Source organism: Drosophila eugracilis, unplaced genomic scaffold (assembly GCF_018153835.1).
Source record: "Drosophila eugracilis isolate 14026-0451.02 unplaced genomic scaffold, ASM1815383v1 contig_2062, whole genome shotgun sequence".
Taxonomy (NCBI): domain Eukaryota; kingdom Metazoa; phylum Arthropoda; class Insecta; order Diptera; family Drosophilidae; genus Drosophila; species Drosophila eugracilis.
The window spans coordinates 72,064-90,603 of NW_024572936.1; the positions used below are offsets into that span (position 1 = coordinate 72,064).

Here is an 18,540-nt window from a genome sequence, read left to right on the forward strand (position 1 = left end):
GGGCACTCTACAAGTGGGTCCGAACGTCGATTCTTGTGTCGCAATATCCACAATGTTCCTATTGAGCTCCCGTAGTCTACCTACCAACAAACAAAAACAACAACTAACAACTGCTTTGTACTATGCGCACTTATCGAATCTCTAGTGTACTTATATACAGCACCAATACATACATAATTTATATGTATAAATACACTGTGACACTTTGTTGCAATGTTATTGTAAACATCCCAATTCAAGTGCATGTGTAACATGATCACATATATGCGCTATGAATTTAAAGTGCTGACAACGCGTTTCCTCGCTGGCCGTCGCGTTTTTACATACATAACAAAGAGAGCGCATAACACATTCCTTCCGCCAATATAAAACAACATATATATATGTATACATAATGCAGCCGCTCCGCTGCTGGCTTTACCGGCTGCGCAGCTACGCGGCTTAGCCTAAGCAAAGCCTTAATGTTTTTGGATAAAACAGATATTGTCCAGCAATTGGAGCGACGCGTACATGTTGCTCCAAAATAAAGATCACTAAACTAAACCATTGTGTTTTACACTACAAACGACAAGACCAAAAGTATGGCATTATATTCTCACCACACCATAAAGATTCTTGAGGTCCCTACGCAGCGCAAGTTTATTTTATTATTCTATCGTAACTTAAAACTTTCCTTGTTGAGGATTTGATCAAAAGCGTGATGGTTTATGAGATATCCCCCTCCGAACCCAAACCCGCGCGGTCTTGTGATACCATTATCCGGCCAGACCCACTCTTACGCCCTTCATGCTCAAAAGACGGTTTTCCACCTTTGTAGGAAATCTCATATCTTGGTAACTATAAGTTATAGAAAGTTCGAATTAAGCATGTATGCCCCAATGCGAAGTGTTTTTTTCCGACGCCCATCGCAACGCCCACAAATCTCGGAAAATCTACAATGTAAAAATCTCGGGACCTATAAAAGCTAGAAAGTTATGAACACGTATTTTAAAAATGCCACTACAACTTGTCACGAGTTTTCATCCGGCCACGCCCACTCTAACGCCCACAAACCGCTGAAAACTGTGTCGTCTACAATATTATTATGAATGCTTTCGTTTGACCTTGTATATCTTATTTCTATTTATTCCTATCGATTAACCAATGGTTTCTTAAATCGGAACATTATTTCGCTATTTATAAAGAAATTTAGGTTATAAGCATGCTTTCTCTGACAATAGGTGGCGCCTTGTGAATTTCCACTAGCAAAATGAATATTTTAAAATTGTGTTAAACAGTAACGGCGTTCTTACAGTCGCGGCACTCGACTATAGCGATTCCTTTTGCTTTTATACCCGTTACTCGTAGAGTAATATGGCATCCTAGATTCGTTGAAAAATAAATAACAGGTAAAAGGAAGCGTTTCCGACCCTATAAAGTGTATATATTCTTGATCAGTATCAGTAGCGAAGTGGATTAAGCCATGTCCATCTGTCCGTCTGTCCGTATGAACGCTGAGAGCTGAGCTTTTAAGGCCGAGGTATTGCAAATCAAGTTTTTCCTACGTTTATCTTTGCTTAAGTTTTGCTTTTTCTAATCAATGTAACCAATTAGGAAATAATACAAATGCAAATAAAATATCAGTATTCGATATTTCAGGCAATAAAATTTTACGATATAAATATTTAATTTTGTTGAAACATATCGATATATTGATATTTTATATATTTCACATCCCGACTACATATTGAACTCGCTATTGAACTAGTTCTTGTAGATGTACCACAACTTTATCCGTCTTTGAAGATAAGATTTTGTTAGATTTTATAACATTTTGCCTGAATTTCTGATGGAAGTTTGATTATAATGTAGTGCAATATCTGTAAAGACGAGAGCGCATATCTACATCTCTTAGGTATGTGAAAGTAGACTATAAGTTCAACTGAGTAGATATTGACGTACATTCAAATTATAATACAGATTGTAGTACCCAAAACAAAATTACTATACAAAAATTACAACCAAATGAATATCATAGGAAAACTTAAAAAATCTATGTCGGACGTCATAAGAAAATCATGTATTAATGTAATAAGAAAACATGTATATGATTACTATGTACATATCTAAGCACAGGTATGCATGTACATTGTTTTTTTTTGACTGGTTAAACAAAATTCTTTATATGTATCTAATTTATGTAATTGGTCTTTTAATTTTATTTCAACACATCTTTACTACCACAACTTAGGAATACTCGCATAAGGGGGCGTGGCAAGGCTTGCATGCGTGTACATCCATACATACATGTATGTATGTTTGTTCGTCGGTGTGTAGCGGACCACGGCTTACAACCGGGAACAGAGCGTTCCTATGAATTATATACTCTATATAAATGTAATGATTTATTTAAAACCTACAGAAACAATTTTCTATATATATAATTATATACTCTATATAAATGTAATGATTTATTTAAAACCTACAGAAACAATTTTCTAAATCAACAACAAAGTGTTCGGATTCGACCTTTATATTTTAAAGCCAATACGTCTTAACCCATAAGAAATAAGAATCTTCAAAGAACTACTCTATGTATATAAATTAGACTATTGCAAAAGGCATAACCAATATTTGTACTTCTTTCAATATGATGACTTTCTAAGCAATGACTTGCAAAACGATTTAACCATAAGCAATAAATTATATGTATACATACAGAATAGTTGTTAAGTAAAATTATTTTAAAAATTTGTAAACCACTTTTATACTCTAAACTTATAAAATTTGTGTCTTCCTTAAGGGGTACATGGAAAACATTTATTTCGGCAATATCTAAAAACAATTTGAGCTCATTTTCTGTATTTTGAGTTTAAAGAAAAGCTGAAAGCTCTTCTGCTAGGTGGTATAAAACCTAATGTTGAAGAGCCGATGCTGCATAGCTTGAGGTTAACTGACGCGACCATCAATAGCGTCAAAAGACTTCGAATCAAAGAGTAGTTAGGCATTTCCTGGTTTTCATTGGCGTAATGTTGTGACAGGATCCAAAAGATGTTCATCCTTTTCGATATCTTTTTTTTGATATGAATTATAATAGTATTATACTGCCTTTTATTCCTATTTTTTAAATAGCGGAGAACGGCGCAAATGTCTGTTATGATCATTACTTTTAGAGTAAAAGGGTAAAATTTATTCGTTGAAAAGTAGAAGGAAGCGTTACCGACCTTATAAAGTAAATATATTCTTGATCAGGACCAATAGCCAAATCGATTAAGCCATGTCCGTCTGTCCGTATGGACGCTGAGATCTCAGGAACTATAAGAGATACAAAATTGAGATTACGCATGAAGATTCTTGAGGTCCATACGCAGCGCAAGCCCACTCTAACGCACACACAACACGAAAAACTAAAAAAGGTACAAGATTGAGATTAAGCATGAAGATTCTTGAGGCCATACGCAGCGCAAGTATATTTCAGAATCTTGCCACGCCCACTATAACGAGCTAGAAAGTTGTCAATGTGTAAGATATTTAGTAGAAGGTTTCCGGTTTACGAAATGGTTAAGTTTACGCTCAAAGAAAATTGGAAAGTATTGCTATTTTTATAGCAATTTTAAAACGCAATTCTTCCGTGGGCAGAATTGATTTTTTTTTCGGTCATCTGACTAACCTCACTCTATACCTCACTCACCCTATAAACGCTATAATCCCGAAAACTATAAGAGCTACAGAGTTAAGATTAATTGTCGAGATTTTTTTATTTTTGGTTTTTCGGGTTTTGTTGGCGTTAGAGTAGGCGTGGCTTGATCGGAAAAAAAAACAATTCGCATTGGGAGCATCATAAAAATCTACATGCTTAATCAGAACTATCTTCTATAGTTACCAAGATACCTGGTTCTCTAGAAAATGTTGCCGGATAGTAGTACCACTATAAGATGATAAGTTGCCCTGGCATCTAAAGATTATACATACTATTCTAGCTCTAATAATTTCTGAGATTTTATATAATAAACTTGCGCTGCGTAGGGAACTCAAGAATCTTCATGGTTAATCTCAACTTGATATCTCTTATAGTTCCTGAGATCTCAGCGTTCATACGGACAGACAAACTTATTCGTCTTCGCTATTCATCCTGATCAAAAATATATATACTTTATAGGGTCGGAGACGCTTCCTTCTACTTGTTACATACTTTTCAACGAATCTAGAATACCCTTATACTCTTCGAGTAACGGGTATAATTACTCTCCGTAACTTTAATCTCTCAGAGATCTCAAATTAAATTTGACTACGCTTTTAAATGTTTAACTGCTATTTGTTATTTTTATTCCAGTTTAAAAAATAATTCAACTCATACTTTAAATATGGATCTATCATTGTCCCACGAGACTGCAAATATGCAATCCCAATATCCATCATTTCAAAATTATGAACCATTTTCGACATCTGGATTTACGAACTCGCCCATATATATCACAAAACCGCCTGAATTTGGTGCCATAACAAATGTTGGGCCAGAATGTTCAGTTATGGACCCTCAAAATAAGATTGAGACCACTTCACCAGATATTTCTATTCCTGGTATGGAAAATAACTCGTTAACTGCATCGGTGAGATACGTACAAGCAGGACAGTTTGATGACACCACAGAATATGGTGTAGCTGGAATACCTTGTGGTATAGCCTCTGAGTACACAGATGAATCAGTTGTACCTTACTGCTATAAGTCTGAAGCTAATTACGCAGGAGTTCAAAGCACAATATCAAACATTAAATCATTTTCTGGACGGCCTTTTAATGATAACTTTAATGAGTCCGAAGAAACCTCGGATTCGCAAATTCGAACCTTTGAAAATTCAGTAGAATTTAAATTACCACAATTCGCCATGAGTTCGTATAATACCATGCCTCAAAAGCTTGGAGAAAAAGATGAATATCTTGAAGAATCAGAAAATGAAATTTGCCCAACAATGAGGTGGCGAGATCCGAATTTGTCGGAAGTTATAAGTTTTTTAAGCAATCCAAACAGTGCAATAAAGGCAAATGCAGCAGCATACTTACAACACTTATGCTACATGGATGACCCAAACAAGCAACGAACCAGATGCCTCGGAGGAATACCTCCTTTAGTTCGGCTGCTGTCATATGATTCTCCAGAAATACACAAGTAAGTAAAAAAATCGTCAAAATAATTTCTTGCAGTAGGCTACAGTTTATATGTAATTATACAGAATATTGCCAGTATAGTCCTTTCATATTGTTTTGGTACATTAGGTAAGGAAAACATTTTTATAAGACAATCGCTATTCCGAAATGGGCGTTGTTGCACACTTGAACTTGGATAAGTTTACCTCTCTTAGAAAGTGATATTACATGTCTGAGTAATTATGTAACGTCTAAACTTGTGGTTTAGCCGTCCTTAATGAAATATGAAGTCGGGCAATAAAACCGAATCCAGAGGTTGCAACCTGGTTTCCGCAATAACTTAATATGCATTAATATATTTAAATTGGAAGGTTTCACATGGTTGTGAGCAGAGAACGGCAAGGGTTCACCCTAAGAATAAGTATACCCGATGTTGGAGCCAATCTATTTCGCTATTCAGTAATGAAATCCCTGCGAATGAAAAATCCGGTGCACTACTTGCAGTTGCACTACTTCAATGTCACCTTTGACAGAAGAGGGAAAGGTTTCCATTTACTCTCCACCACTGCAATACAAAAATCCTGACTTAAAATAACCCTTTCTCTACAATATTGTTTTATTTCTTCTATTGGAGATTGTCTTGAGCTGTTAATTGATGGTGCAGCAACTAATGTTGGGAAAAAATTCTTGTTTTGATACGGATCTTAAGGTCAGTGACAGAAAAAACGCCACCTTGTGCCTAATGGACAAATATGTTGACCATATGAAAACAACTTTTGTTTTTGTTGTTTCTTTTAATGTGGCAATTCATGAGATATCTGGTATATTGGGTGCACATAGCATATAAATTTTTATACCCGTTACTTGTAAAGTACAAGGTTATACTAGATTCGTTTAAAAGTGTGTAATAGGTAGAAGGATACTTATTGATCAGTACGATTGAGCCATGTCCGTCTATCTGTCCGTATGAACGCTGAGATCTCAGGAATTATGAGAGATAGGAAGATGAGATTAAATAGGAAGATTCTTAAGGTCCATACGCAGCGCAAGTTTTTTTCCCGATAAAGCCACGTCCACAAATCCCGAAAACCCAAAAATGCGAAAAACTCGGAAACTATAAGAGCTAGAAAGCTAGCCTTAAGAACACGTATTTTAGAGATGCCACTGCAACTTGTCACGATTTTTCATCCGGCCACGCCCACAAACCGAAGGAATCTTATAGTCGCGGCACACGACTATAGCGTTTCCTCTTGTTATACTTTAAGGCAGCGCAAAACAAATTGAGGGCGTGCTGCAAGTTTGAAGTTCTTTAAAAATTCTTTCGAAGGATTGCAGCAACACAACTAAAATTTCAAATGTTGACCTATTGACATCCATCAATCTTTCGGGTCCTTTCTCGCTTAATATAGTGTTAACAGCCACTCAATTATCGTCGTTAGATTTCAGTACTGCGTAGTTGGAGTTCCACCTTGTTGGGCATGAACTCTTTAAAGAAGTGTTAAACTTATGCTGCAAATTGGCGTCACTGTTTTGTCTAGATCGGTTGTTTCTGTAAATGATTGTCCTTTACAATTATTCAAAAGATGACTGATGTAGTCAAGCCTGATGTATTTATAAAGTTTCTGCCTCTATCTGTTACAAATTTGATCCCCTCAATGTTATCATAATAAATTTTGAGAACACACTCAAAATTAATGTGTGGCCAGCTACAAATACCAGCACTTCGGCAGGTGCTGTAAAATAGCCACCCTTTCACGACACTTCCGTCTTTCTTAACAATGGAAAGTAAAATTTTGTCATAACACATCTTTCCTTATGTTCTTCCTTCTAAGGCATCAATAAACAACTAAAATAAAACGACTACAAAACAATCCAGCGATCATTGCTCAATGCCCTGCCCATGCATAAAAGTTGAAGACACTTGAAACTATAACTGTAAAACATGAGTGTTTGTGATCTATCGTTGCTGTTCTTACATTTGCCTTGAGTGCATTGTTCACTTATCTATGTAAAATGTTTGGGTGTCTGGTAAAATAGAATCGACGCTTACTGTGAGTGACGAAATGCAAAAACACAATAACGGAAAGCGTTCGGTTGTGTTATTCTTTTCTTGCTGTTTTTTAGTGTATAAAAGTGACACCCTTGACGTTCTATGGTTGTGTCAGTAAGCAATGCTAGTAAAATTTTACACGCCGTCAATTTCTGCATTTCCTCGGGTTCACTTTAAGTTATCCATATGTGTTTAATAAATTAGTTTTTTTTTTATCAAATAGTCACTTTTATTTACCCATATGCAAACAATTTTTGTTTTTGTTGTTTATTTTAATGTGGCATTTCATGAGATATCTGGTATATTGGGTGCACATAGCATATACATTTTTATACCCGTTACTTGTAAAGTACAAGGTTATACTAGATTCGTTTAAAAGTGTGTAACAGGTAGAAGGATACTTATTGATCAGTACGATTGAGCCATGTCCGTCTGTCTGTCCGTATGAACGCTGAGATCTCAGGAACTATGAGAGATAGGAAGATGAGATTAAATATGAAGATTCTTAAGGTCCATACGCAGCGCAAGTTTTTTTCCCGATAAAGCCACGCCCACAAAACCCGAAAACCCAAAAATGCGAAAATCTCGGGAACTATAAGAGCTAGAAAGCTAGCCTTAAGAACACGTATTTTAGAGATGCCACTGCAACTTGTCGCGATTTTTCATCCGGCCACGCCCACAAACCGAAGGAATCTTATAGTCGCGGCACACGACTATAGCGTTTCCTCTTGTTATACTTTAAGGCAGCGCAAAACAAATTGAGGGCGTGCTGCAAGTTTGAAGTTCTTTAAAAATTCTTTCGAAGGATTGCAGCAACACAACTAAAATTTCAAATGTTGACCTATTGACATCCATCAATCTTTCGGGTCCTTTCTCGCTTAATATAGTGTTAACAGCCACTCAATTATCGTCGTTAGATTTCACTACTGCGTAGTTGGAGTTCCACCTTGTTGGGCATGAACTCTTTAAAGAAGTGTTAAACTTATGCTGCAAATTGGCGTCACTGTTTTGTCTAGATCGGTTGTTTCTGTAAATGATTGTCCTTTACAATTATTCAAAAGATGACTGATGTAGTCAAGCCTGATGTATTTATAAAGTTTCTGCCTCTATCTGTTACAAATTTGATCCCCTCAATGTTATCATAATAAATTTTGAGAACACTCTTTTAATTTCAGTTAAAATGTTTTCTGCGGTGCTTTTCTCTGATTTCATTGACTTAAGACCCAAAATTAAATCACCAAGAACGTTGTTTTTTTTATACTTCATTGTGATAGCCAAGCGTCTTGCGGACCTTTCGACTGAACGTTGATGGACTAGGCAGCGAGTCATCCACACCTGACAGTCTTGGACAATCCATTGACTGCATTTTTTCATAGCTTCTGCTTTGTCTGTTGCCGACCCTTTCGTCACTTCTCCTGGTTGCCTTGATGTCATTTATGCCGAGACAAAATTAATGTGTGGCCAGCTACAAATACCAGCACTTCGGCAGGTGCTGTAAAATAGCCACCCTTTCACGACACTTCCGTCTTTCTTAACAATGGAAAGTAAAATTTTGTCATAACACATCTTTCCTTATGTTCTTCCTTCTAAGGCATCAATAAACAACTAAAATAAAACGACTACAAAACAATCCAGCGATCATTGCTCAATGCCCTGCCCATGCATAAAAGTTGAAGACACTTGAAACTATAACTGTAAAACATGAGTGTTTGTGATCTATCGTTGCTGTTCTTACATTTGCCTTGAGTGCATTGTTCACTTATCTATGTAAAATGTTTGGGTGTCTGGTAAAATAGAATCGACGCTTACTGTGAGTGACGAAATGCAAAAACACAAAACACGGAAAGCTTTCGGTTGTGTTATTCTTTTCTTGCTGTTTTTTAGTGTCTAAAAGTGACACCCTTGACGTTCTATGGTTGTGTCAGTAAGCAATGCTAGTAAAATTTTACACGCCGTCAATTTCTGCATTTCCTCGGGTTCACTTTTATTTACCCATATGTGTTTAATATATGTGTTTTTCCTAGTCACCTGTGTCATACATACTTATACTCGTTACTTTTGGAAAAAAAAATTGTATACTATATTAAAAAAGATTATTATTATTATTATTATAAAAGGTAGAAAAGTTTACAAAACTAGACTAGCTTAATGATATAGCGCTGGCTACTGTGGCCTTCGGCTATGTTTGTTTTTGGTGCTTAAGTCTTAAGGGATGATATATATACATGTTGTGTCTTAACTTAATATTTAATCGTTATCTATTTATTCTGTACATTATTTTTCTTAAGTTAGGCAACTAGTCTTATTAAATGTTTTTATTTAGATTTTGTTGTATAATTGTGTTGATTTTAGGAAAAGTAGTATTTTATTAATGTTTTCTGGGTTTAGGTCATTGAGGAGATGTAGCGGGTTGGAGTTCTGGAAGATAGTTTGCTTTGTTTGCAGGAGAGGTGGACATGTGTTTAGTATGTGGTGTAGGGAGAGGTTGCCTTGACAGAAAGGGCAAGGTGGTGTTGGAATTTGGTTCAGATAGTGTTGGTGGGTGAGGCTGGTGTGTCCTAGACGTAGTCGGGTAATTTTAGTTTGGTCGAGTCTATTCCAGTTTGGGTGGGTTTGTCTAAAATGGTCGCTAATATGGTGGCTATTGGTGTTGATGGATTGGTACCATTGGCTACAGTGTATTAAGTTTTGGCTTTGTCTTGCCTTGAGTTCAGATTTGAGTTGTCTTTTTATGTCAGTAGGATTTATATTGGGTGTAAAGATTAGTGGGCTCTTGTTGGTCGACTTTGCTGCTTGATCTGCTAGTTCGTTTCCCGTAATGCCTGCATGGCCAGGAATCCAAATTAATTTTATTTTTGGTTCTAACTGTGTTAATAGTGATCTTATTTTATTTGGGTAAATATTATTATTGTTTGTATTTTTAATTGAGTCTATTGCTCCGAGGGAGTCTGAGCAGATTACATATTTGCCTCTTTTGTTTTTTATAATTTTGATAGCTTTGAGAATGGCGATGATTTCGGCTGTTAAAACAGAGGAGTATGGTGGTAGGATTCCACAATTTAGGATGCTTGTTTCCGTTGTAATGGCGTATGTTATAATGTCGGTTATTTTTGATCCGTCAGTGAATATAAAGTTGTGTGATTTAAGGTTTGATTTAGTGTCTTCGTATATTTTCTGATATATTTCTTTGGGTGTGTTGCTTTTTTATGTAGTCGTATGGATGTGTCTATAAGGTTGGGTAGGTCCCAGGGTGGCTTGAGTTTGTTTAGTTTTTGTGGTTCGAAAGGTAGGTGAAATTGCTGGCAGAGATTCATTATACGGTCTATAATTGGTGGAGATTTCTTTTTAATTTTACTTTGTTTTGCGAATTTGTGAATTGGTGTGTCATTGGATTAAATGAGGTTTTTAGTTAGTTTGGCTGTTTGCAGATCTCGTTTTAATTCTATTGGAGGAATATTGGCTTCTTGTAGGAGGTTATTTGTTGGAGTAGAACGAAAGGCGACGAGAGCTAGGCGAATAGCGGAGTTTAGGGGCGGTTTTAATTTGTTAAGTGTGGTTTTGGGTGCGTGTCCGTATAGGAACAGGCCGTAATCTATTTTTGCAACAATAGTAGCTTTTACCACGTTAATTAATGTGTATGTGCTGCAGTTAAACTTGAGACTGGATGGGCATTTTATTATATTTAGTTTTTTATGAAGTGCAGGTATAAGTTTATCTATGTGTGTGTTTCATTTGTATTTGCTGTCTATATTTATTCCTAAGATTTTTAACGAGTTTACTGTGGGGATTTGCATGCTATTGAATGTAACGACACAAGTGCAGTTGCGCTTTTTGCAAATGTGGAGGTGTTGGCACTTTGATAAGGATAGGGATGCCCCGGAATATGAACCCCAGTTTTCTATGTCATTTAGAAAGTTGCCTAGGTTAAAGCTAATATTTTTCTTTTTATTAAAGTTAATTATGAGAAAATAGTCATCAGCGTATGCATTAACTGTGATTTCCTTGTGTAAGGATATTATATCGGACAATTTATTAAAGGCTATGAGGAATAGTATAACGGAGATTGGGGATCCTTAAGGGATTCCATTGAATAAGGGTAGTGTGTTGGATCTGTGTTGACCGACACGAATTATTATTTTTCTGTTAAACATAAAATTTCGGACATAATTTATTATTTTATTATTTATTATCTATCGATTTACAAAAAGATTTTTCAAATCGGAACATTATTTCGCTATTTATAAAGAAATTAAGTTATAAGGCCTCACATGGGCAGTGACGTCACTATAAGCATACTCAACATACTTTCTCTGACAATAGGTGGCACTAGCAAAATAATATTTTAAAATTTTGTAAAACAGTAACGGGTATCATATAGTCGCGGCACTCGACTATAGCGTTTCCTCTTGTTAATTATTTATTTTGCTAGTGTAAATGGCCGAAGCGCCACCTTTTGTCATAAAAGCATGTTTACTAACTGATGGGGAAGTTACTGTCCATTTGAGGCCTTATAACCTGCATTTCTTCATAAATAGTGAAAAAATGTACCGATTTGAAAAATCTTTGGTAAATCGATAGATATTACAAAAAACTTGTCATACAAGGTCAAACGAAGACATACATTATAATATTATGGACGTCACAGCTTCCGCGGCTTGTGTGCGTTAGAGTAGACCTGGCCAGATGAAAACTCTCGTCGAGCTGGAGTGAGAACTTTTGTGGACTTGGCTAGATGGGAAAAAGCAATTCGCATTGGGGCATCATAAACAAGAAGAAACGCTATAGTCTAGGGCATATGAGTGGGTGTGGCGTGCTAATGGTAAGATGCGATAGTGGATTTCGTCCGTCATTTTGTATTTGGCAACGCGCAGCGAGTCGCAATGATCTTTTTTACGTCTGTTGACTCCTGACTGCTCTTCTCAAATGCTTTCCGCCTGCTCTTGGTCTTCCTCTCGTTCCCATCATTGCGCCACACTCAGCAGGCTTTTGATCTCCTTCCTCAGCGCGCTGTCATTCCATAAGCTTATCTCTCTCGCTTATTTAGCTATCCCTTTTATTGTGCCGCCTCAGTATCGAGGTGCAGACCACCAGGGACACGGTTACCCACGAGACGACCAATATCAAGAACATGTTCGATCCTTCAAGGATCAGATCCACTCACAAGAATACAGCGAAATCGACGGACCCCTCAGCTTTTCGAGTATGATGTGAAAGCAGATGCGAATTATTGAGTCGCTATATAAGGATAATATCCGTCGTCTGCAAGGGACCGCTGTACGCACATATAACTCTACACACAAGTCCATCGAAGAGTTGCGCTCTCACGATGCACATGCTCTGGCGACATAAGACGCCAGACTGCTGCGAATGAGCCGCGGGGCTTATCAGCAGTTTTTATTTTGTGTTGGTTCTCCCACGTTCGATGCGCTTTAGTGTTATTTTGTAGTGCATGCTTTTGGGAGATTTTATAGAACTGCTGTAGCTCGAAGCTTTTGTTGTTGATTTGGTTTGATTTGAACTCGGAATAAAATTTGGAAATTGAACTGCCCCGGTTTATTTATTCTACAGCAATCAAAAACTCTTAGTTGCTCAACATTTTGGTGAGCCCGACGCAGTTTAGCTGCTGCGGGTTTATCAGCAGTTTCTATTTTGTTTTGGTTCTCCCACTTTCGCATACACTTTACTGTTATTTTGTAATGCATGCGCTTTTGGGAGCTTTAATAGAACTGCTGTAGCTTGAAGCTTTTGTTGTTAAGCTTGTACTTATTGCATTTGGCGTGGTTTTGTTGCGGAGTTGAGTTGGTTTGATTTGAACTCGGAATAAAATTTGGAAATTTAACTGCCCTGGTTTATTTATTCTACAGCAATTAAAAACTCTTAGTTGCTCAACATATTGGTGACCCCGACGCCGTTTAGCCGCGGCGGGTTTATCAGCAGTTTCTATTTTGTTTTGGTTCTCCGACTTTCGCATGCACTTTACTGTTATTTTGTAATGCATGCGCTTTTGGGAGATTTTTTAGAACTGCTGTAGCTCGAAGCTTTTGTGGTTAAGCTTGTACTTCTTGCATTTGGGGTGGTCTTGTTGCGAGGTTGATTTGGTTTGATATGAACTCGGAATAAAATTTGGAAATCGAACTGCCCTGGTTTATTTATTCTACAGCAATTAAAAACTCTAAGTTGCTCAACATTTTGGTGACCCAGACGGGATTGCCCCATTTTGTATTTCGCAACGCGCAGCGAGTCATTAACTATGGTAAGTTAAATCGGCCTCCAAGATCTGGTTATTTAACACCGCTAGACTACTTTCTGTGGGGCTACGTAAAGTCATTGGTCTATTCTGATAAGCCACAAACGCTTGAGTTTAGAACACAACATTGGCCGTGTTATTGCCAATATACGGCCACAAATGTTGGAAAGAGTCATCGAAAACTGGACGTCCAGATTAGACTATATCCGAGCCAGCCGTGGTGGTCGTATGCCAGAAATCATATTTAAAATGCAATTCCACAAGATATAGAGCCATGATTACCAACTTTTTCATTCGTGAATTGAAAAGCCATGATTTTCAGCAGGTATACTTCACACAGAACAAATTCGGCAAAACATTTTCTGAACAGATGCCTCTCAAACCTTGAGTTCTCCTTTGGTGAAAAATATGCGTTTAATTTTTGTCGACCAGCATTTTATATATAAATATACATATATATCGTTGACGTTATCTAAAGGGTGTTTTTTTTTAGAGCTATACAACTTTATGATGGCATTACTGTTCAAGATGGCAACCAATTTACCAGCTTTCAAGTTTATTCTGTATAGAGTATTATGAATAGAGTCACGCCTGAACAACGCTTTTAAATAGTGGAAGTTTAATTCGAAAATAATGGTTCTGTGCGGAATACGTATCTCGCCCTACGTCCATTTTATCGTCGAAAAACCTGATGAAGCGAACTTCGGGTTGAATGGCTACATCAACAAACAAAACTGCCGCATTTGGAGTGAAGCTAACCCTCAAGTGTATGTCAAAACACCATTTCATCCAGAAAAACTAACTGCTTTGTGCGCTTTATGGGCTGGTGGAATCATTGGTCCTTACTTCTTCAAAAACGACAGTTACAGTCATCGAAAATCGGACGTCCAGATTGGACTACAGCCGAGCCAGCCGTTGGGGTCATATGCCAGAAATCATATTTAAAATGTAATGCCCCAATATTATTATTATCTTATAAAAAAAAATTTCGATCGATTAATACATCGTTGTTTTATTGAAATGTAAAGTTTTACTCCCACAAAAAAAAAAAAAAAAAGGAATCGTTTTTGACCCTATACAGAATATATATTCACCAATAGTCGAGTTCGTCTGACTATATAAACGCTGGATTTCAAGAACTTAACTTCTTGAGATGCATACGCAGTACAAGTATGTGCTGTCAATACCTCGATTTACAATTGCCATTTTTCAAATAAGAAATTTTTTTCACAATTTATGTTAAAATAAAGGTAATAACTTGTCACCATGCCTACTTTATTTATAGCAGCTTTTTTGTTTGAACTAACTATCCCCACGGTGACCACAACAGTTACGAAATAAGTACATTTTGGTAAACTGAGAGTATAGTATGATCCACTTTATAATTTTTTATTTATATCGACTTTACACGCAAGCCAGCCAGTCTTCGCATGTTAAAAATGTTCAGCAGTTTATGAAATTTATTTTTAAGATATATATTTTATTATATTTTTTTGTCTTGCTCTTTATTTTAGAAATGCTTGCGGTGCCCTGCGAAATTTATCTTACGGCAGACAAAATGATGAAAACAAACGAGGAATAAAAAATGCTGGTGGAATAGACGCATTGGTACATCTTCTTTGTCGATCTCAAGAAACAGAAGTTAAAGAATTAGTGACTGGAGTATTGTGGAATATGTCTTCCTGTGAAGATTTAAAACGTTCAATTATTGACGAAGCACTCGTTGCTATAGTCTGCAGCGTTATTAAGCCTCATTCCGGGTGGGATGCAGTGTGTTGTGGAGAGACGTGTTTTTCTACAGTATTTCGAAATGCTTCTGGAGTGTTACGAAATGTCAGCTCTGCTGGAGAACATGCAAGAGGATGTCTTCGTAACTGCGAACACTTAGTAGAATGTCTTCTTTATGTAGTACGAACAGCGATTGAGAAAAACAATATTGGGAATAAAACAGTTGAAAATTGCGTATGCATACTTCGCAATCTCTCATACCGTTGTCAAGAGGTTGAAGATCCCAATTACGACAAGCATCCATTTATAACACCGGAAAAGGCATTTCCGTCATCATCGAAAGGTAAATAATTATTAAATATTGCAGTTATTACATTTTAAATAAATAATAAAATAAACACTGAAGTCACTAAAATCTTTTGATTAGTTTTAATCAAAGTATATACCATTCAAATTTTACTATAACACTCTAGAAAAATTTGAATTTTCGTCGTAAAATCGGCTCTATAAGCGACAATCGTGGCGCTAATCTACTAACAATTTTTTGTTCAAAGAAGTTTTTCTTTCTCTCAGTGCACAGCTGCAAAACAACTTAAAAACGTCAATAAACATGTGCACATGACAAACATGCGCCTCCAAGGCATCTTAAGAATACGCATTTTAAATCCCAACTTTTTATCTCTTATAGGAACTGTCAGTCTGTCCGTATGAAAGCTGAGATAAGAGAAAAAGAGTTTACTTTAGCACCCTGCCACAATCACTCTAATTTCTAAAATCACAGGAACTATTAGAGCTAGAAAGTTGAGATTAAGGATGTATAATCTTGAGATACCATCCCATCTTATGGTTGTACCATTATCCGGCCACACCCACTCTTACGCGCACCAACCTCGAAAGACGGGTTTCGCTTTTTGTAGAAAGGCTGATATCTAGTTAACTATAAGTGATAGAAATTTGGGATTAAGCATGTAGTTTTTATACCAGTTACTCGTAGAGTAAAAGAGTATATTCGTTGAAAAGAATGTAATAAGTAGATCGAAGCGTTTGCGACTACATAAAATGCACATTTCTTATCATACCTTCTCAAAGCTGACTTTGTCGGTCCTCTGATCCTGGTTTTGCATCGCTACCTCACCTATGTAATGATACAAACCAGTTCATTCACTCAGGTTGAACCAGTCCGCCCTCTTGCTTAATCGAACTTGGCTATTACTTCTCTTATCAGACGATTTTTCGACGAAAATTAAAGTTTTAAAGGTAGTTTTTTCAAAGTTGGTACATATGATCGATGCAGATCGATCTGACCACTTGTACGGTAATAAATAATGCTAGCACACGTTAAATTCAACAAACGTTTTTACTTCTTAACACTTGAACACTTAATAATTATTATTAATCAGTAAGAACTAACATAATGCATTCAAAATTACTATAAATAAGCATTTTTCTTTTAAAAATACTCCTAAAAGTCGTTTTTTACATTAATTTGTATTGAAAACGGATTTTCAGAGTCAGAATCTGAATCACTATCACTATTGCTATCATCAAAATCAGGAAAATAGTTTTTGTTGTTCATGTTATTCCAAAAGTTCGATTACGACTGCTTATTGGGGTAGCTTTTTTTTTTGCTGACCCAAACATTAACAAAGTCTTTTTTAATACAAATATTCTACCTACCTTTGTCTTTCTTTTCCATAATTTTATGGAAAATTGCTTAAACCACAACAATTTTAGCACGCTCGCAAGTAAAAAATCTTTCTCCCGCTTTTTAGTTCCGCACGCATGCAATCAAACAGTTGAATTTGAAGGGCTGGTAAAATTTCTGAGATGCACCAAAACAATAAAAATCTCTTGATTCATTTTAGTCAAAGATTATACCATTCAAATTTTATTATAACTATCTATTAAAAATTTGAATTTTCGTCGAAAAATCGGCTCAATAAGCAGTGATAAAATTCTTGCAGCTGGCTGTTCACGGTTAAGTGTAGAATAAGCGACGTCCGCGGCGCTAATCTACTAACAATGTGAATGAATGAATGTGTATTTTAAATCCTAACTCTTTATCTCTTATAAGAACTACTTGAGATCTCAGCAGTTATACCGACAGACGGACATAGATTAATCAACTTGGCTATTGATTCTGAACTAGAAAATATACTTTATATGATACAATCATATTATTTTAAAAACAAGAAACAAGAAGAAAAGCTATAGTCAGGTGCCGCGACTATAGATACCAGTTACCTGTTTTACACAATTTTAATATTCATTGTGCTAGCTTAAAATCTCAAAGCGCCACATATTGTCGGAAAAAGCATGTTGAGTAATTGATAGTGACGTCACTGCCCATATGAGGCCTTATAACTTAAATTTCTTCTTAAATAGCGAAATAATGTTCCGATTTAAGAAACCATTGGTTAATCAATAGGAATTAATATAAATAAGATATACAAGGTCAAACGAAGGCATTCATAATAATATTGTAGACTACACAGTTTTCAGCGGTTTGTGGGCGTGTCCGAATGAAACTTCGTGACAAGTTGCAGTGGCATTTTTCAAATACGTGTTCTTAGGCTTAACTTTTAGCTTTTATAGTTCTCGAGATTTTTACATTGTCGGTTTTCCGAGTTTTGTGACCGTTTGTGGACGTAAGAGGGGCTGTGGCCGGATAACGGTACCACCATAAGATGAGATGGTATCTATAGATTATACGTACTCAATTCAAACCTTCTAGCTCTAATACTTCCTGAGATTTTGGCGTTTTTAGTTTTTTGTCCGATTTGAAAGTTCTTTGGTAAATCGATAGAGATTGACAGAAATTAGTTATATAAGGTCAAACGAAGGCATTCGTAATAATGCTATAGACGCCACAGTTTTCGTTGTTAGTGGGCGTGGCCGAATGAAAACTCGTGCCAAGTTGCAGTGGCATCTCTTAAATACGTATTTTTAAGCACAACTTTCTAGCTCTTATAGTTCTCGAGATTTTCGCATTTTTGGTTATTCGGATTTTTTTTTGGCGTTAAAGTGGGCGTGGCTTGATCGGAAATAAACAATTCGCATTGGGAGCATCATAAAAACCTACATGCTTAATCAGAACTTTCTATCACTTATAGTTACCGAGATATCAGCTTTTTTAGAAAATGCGACAACGGACCTCAAGAATCTTCATGCTTAGTCTGAATAGTTCCTGAGATGTCAGCGACTTCGCTATTGTTACTGATTAAGAATATATTGGTAATGACATACCGTTTTATATTCAAATTTCGCGCTTCGCTTGTGAAGTCAAACATAATCGTATCTGGCATTGCTGTATATCGTTTGAAAGGTAATGGCATCACCTTTAAAATGACGTATAGTAGTTTGTTTACATGAGCTTCCACGTTAAAAAATT

At 36.4% G+C, this 18,540-nt stretch overlaps 1 protein-coding gene across 1 annotated transcript in view; it reads left to right on the top strand.

Moving 5' to 3' along the window:
* Positions 1-1,719: 1,719 nt before the first annotated feature.
* The window catches only part of LOC108111891 (catenin delta-2), a 29,204-nt gene continuing 12,383 nt past the window's right edge, over positions 1,720-18,540 (top strand). The window contains 4 exon segments of the mRNA XM_017221525.2: positions 1,720-1,894; positions 1,960-2,115; positions 4,313-5,146; positions 14,936-15,492. Coding sequence (XP_017077014.2) covers positions 2,081-2,115; positions 4,313-5,146; positions 14,936-15,492 — 1,426 coding nt within the window. The 5' untranslated portion in view covers positions 1,720-1,894; positions 1,960-2,080.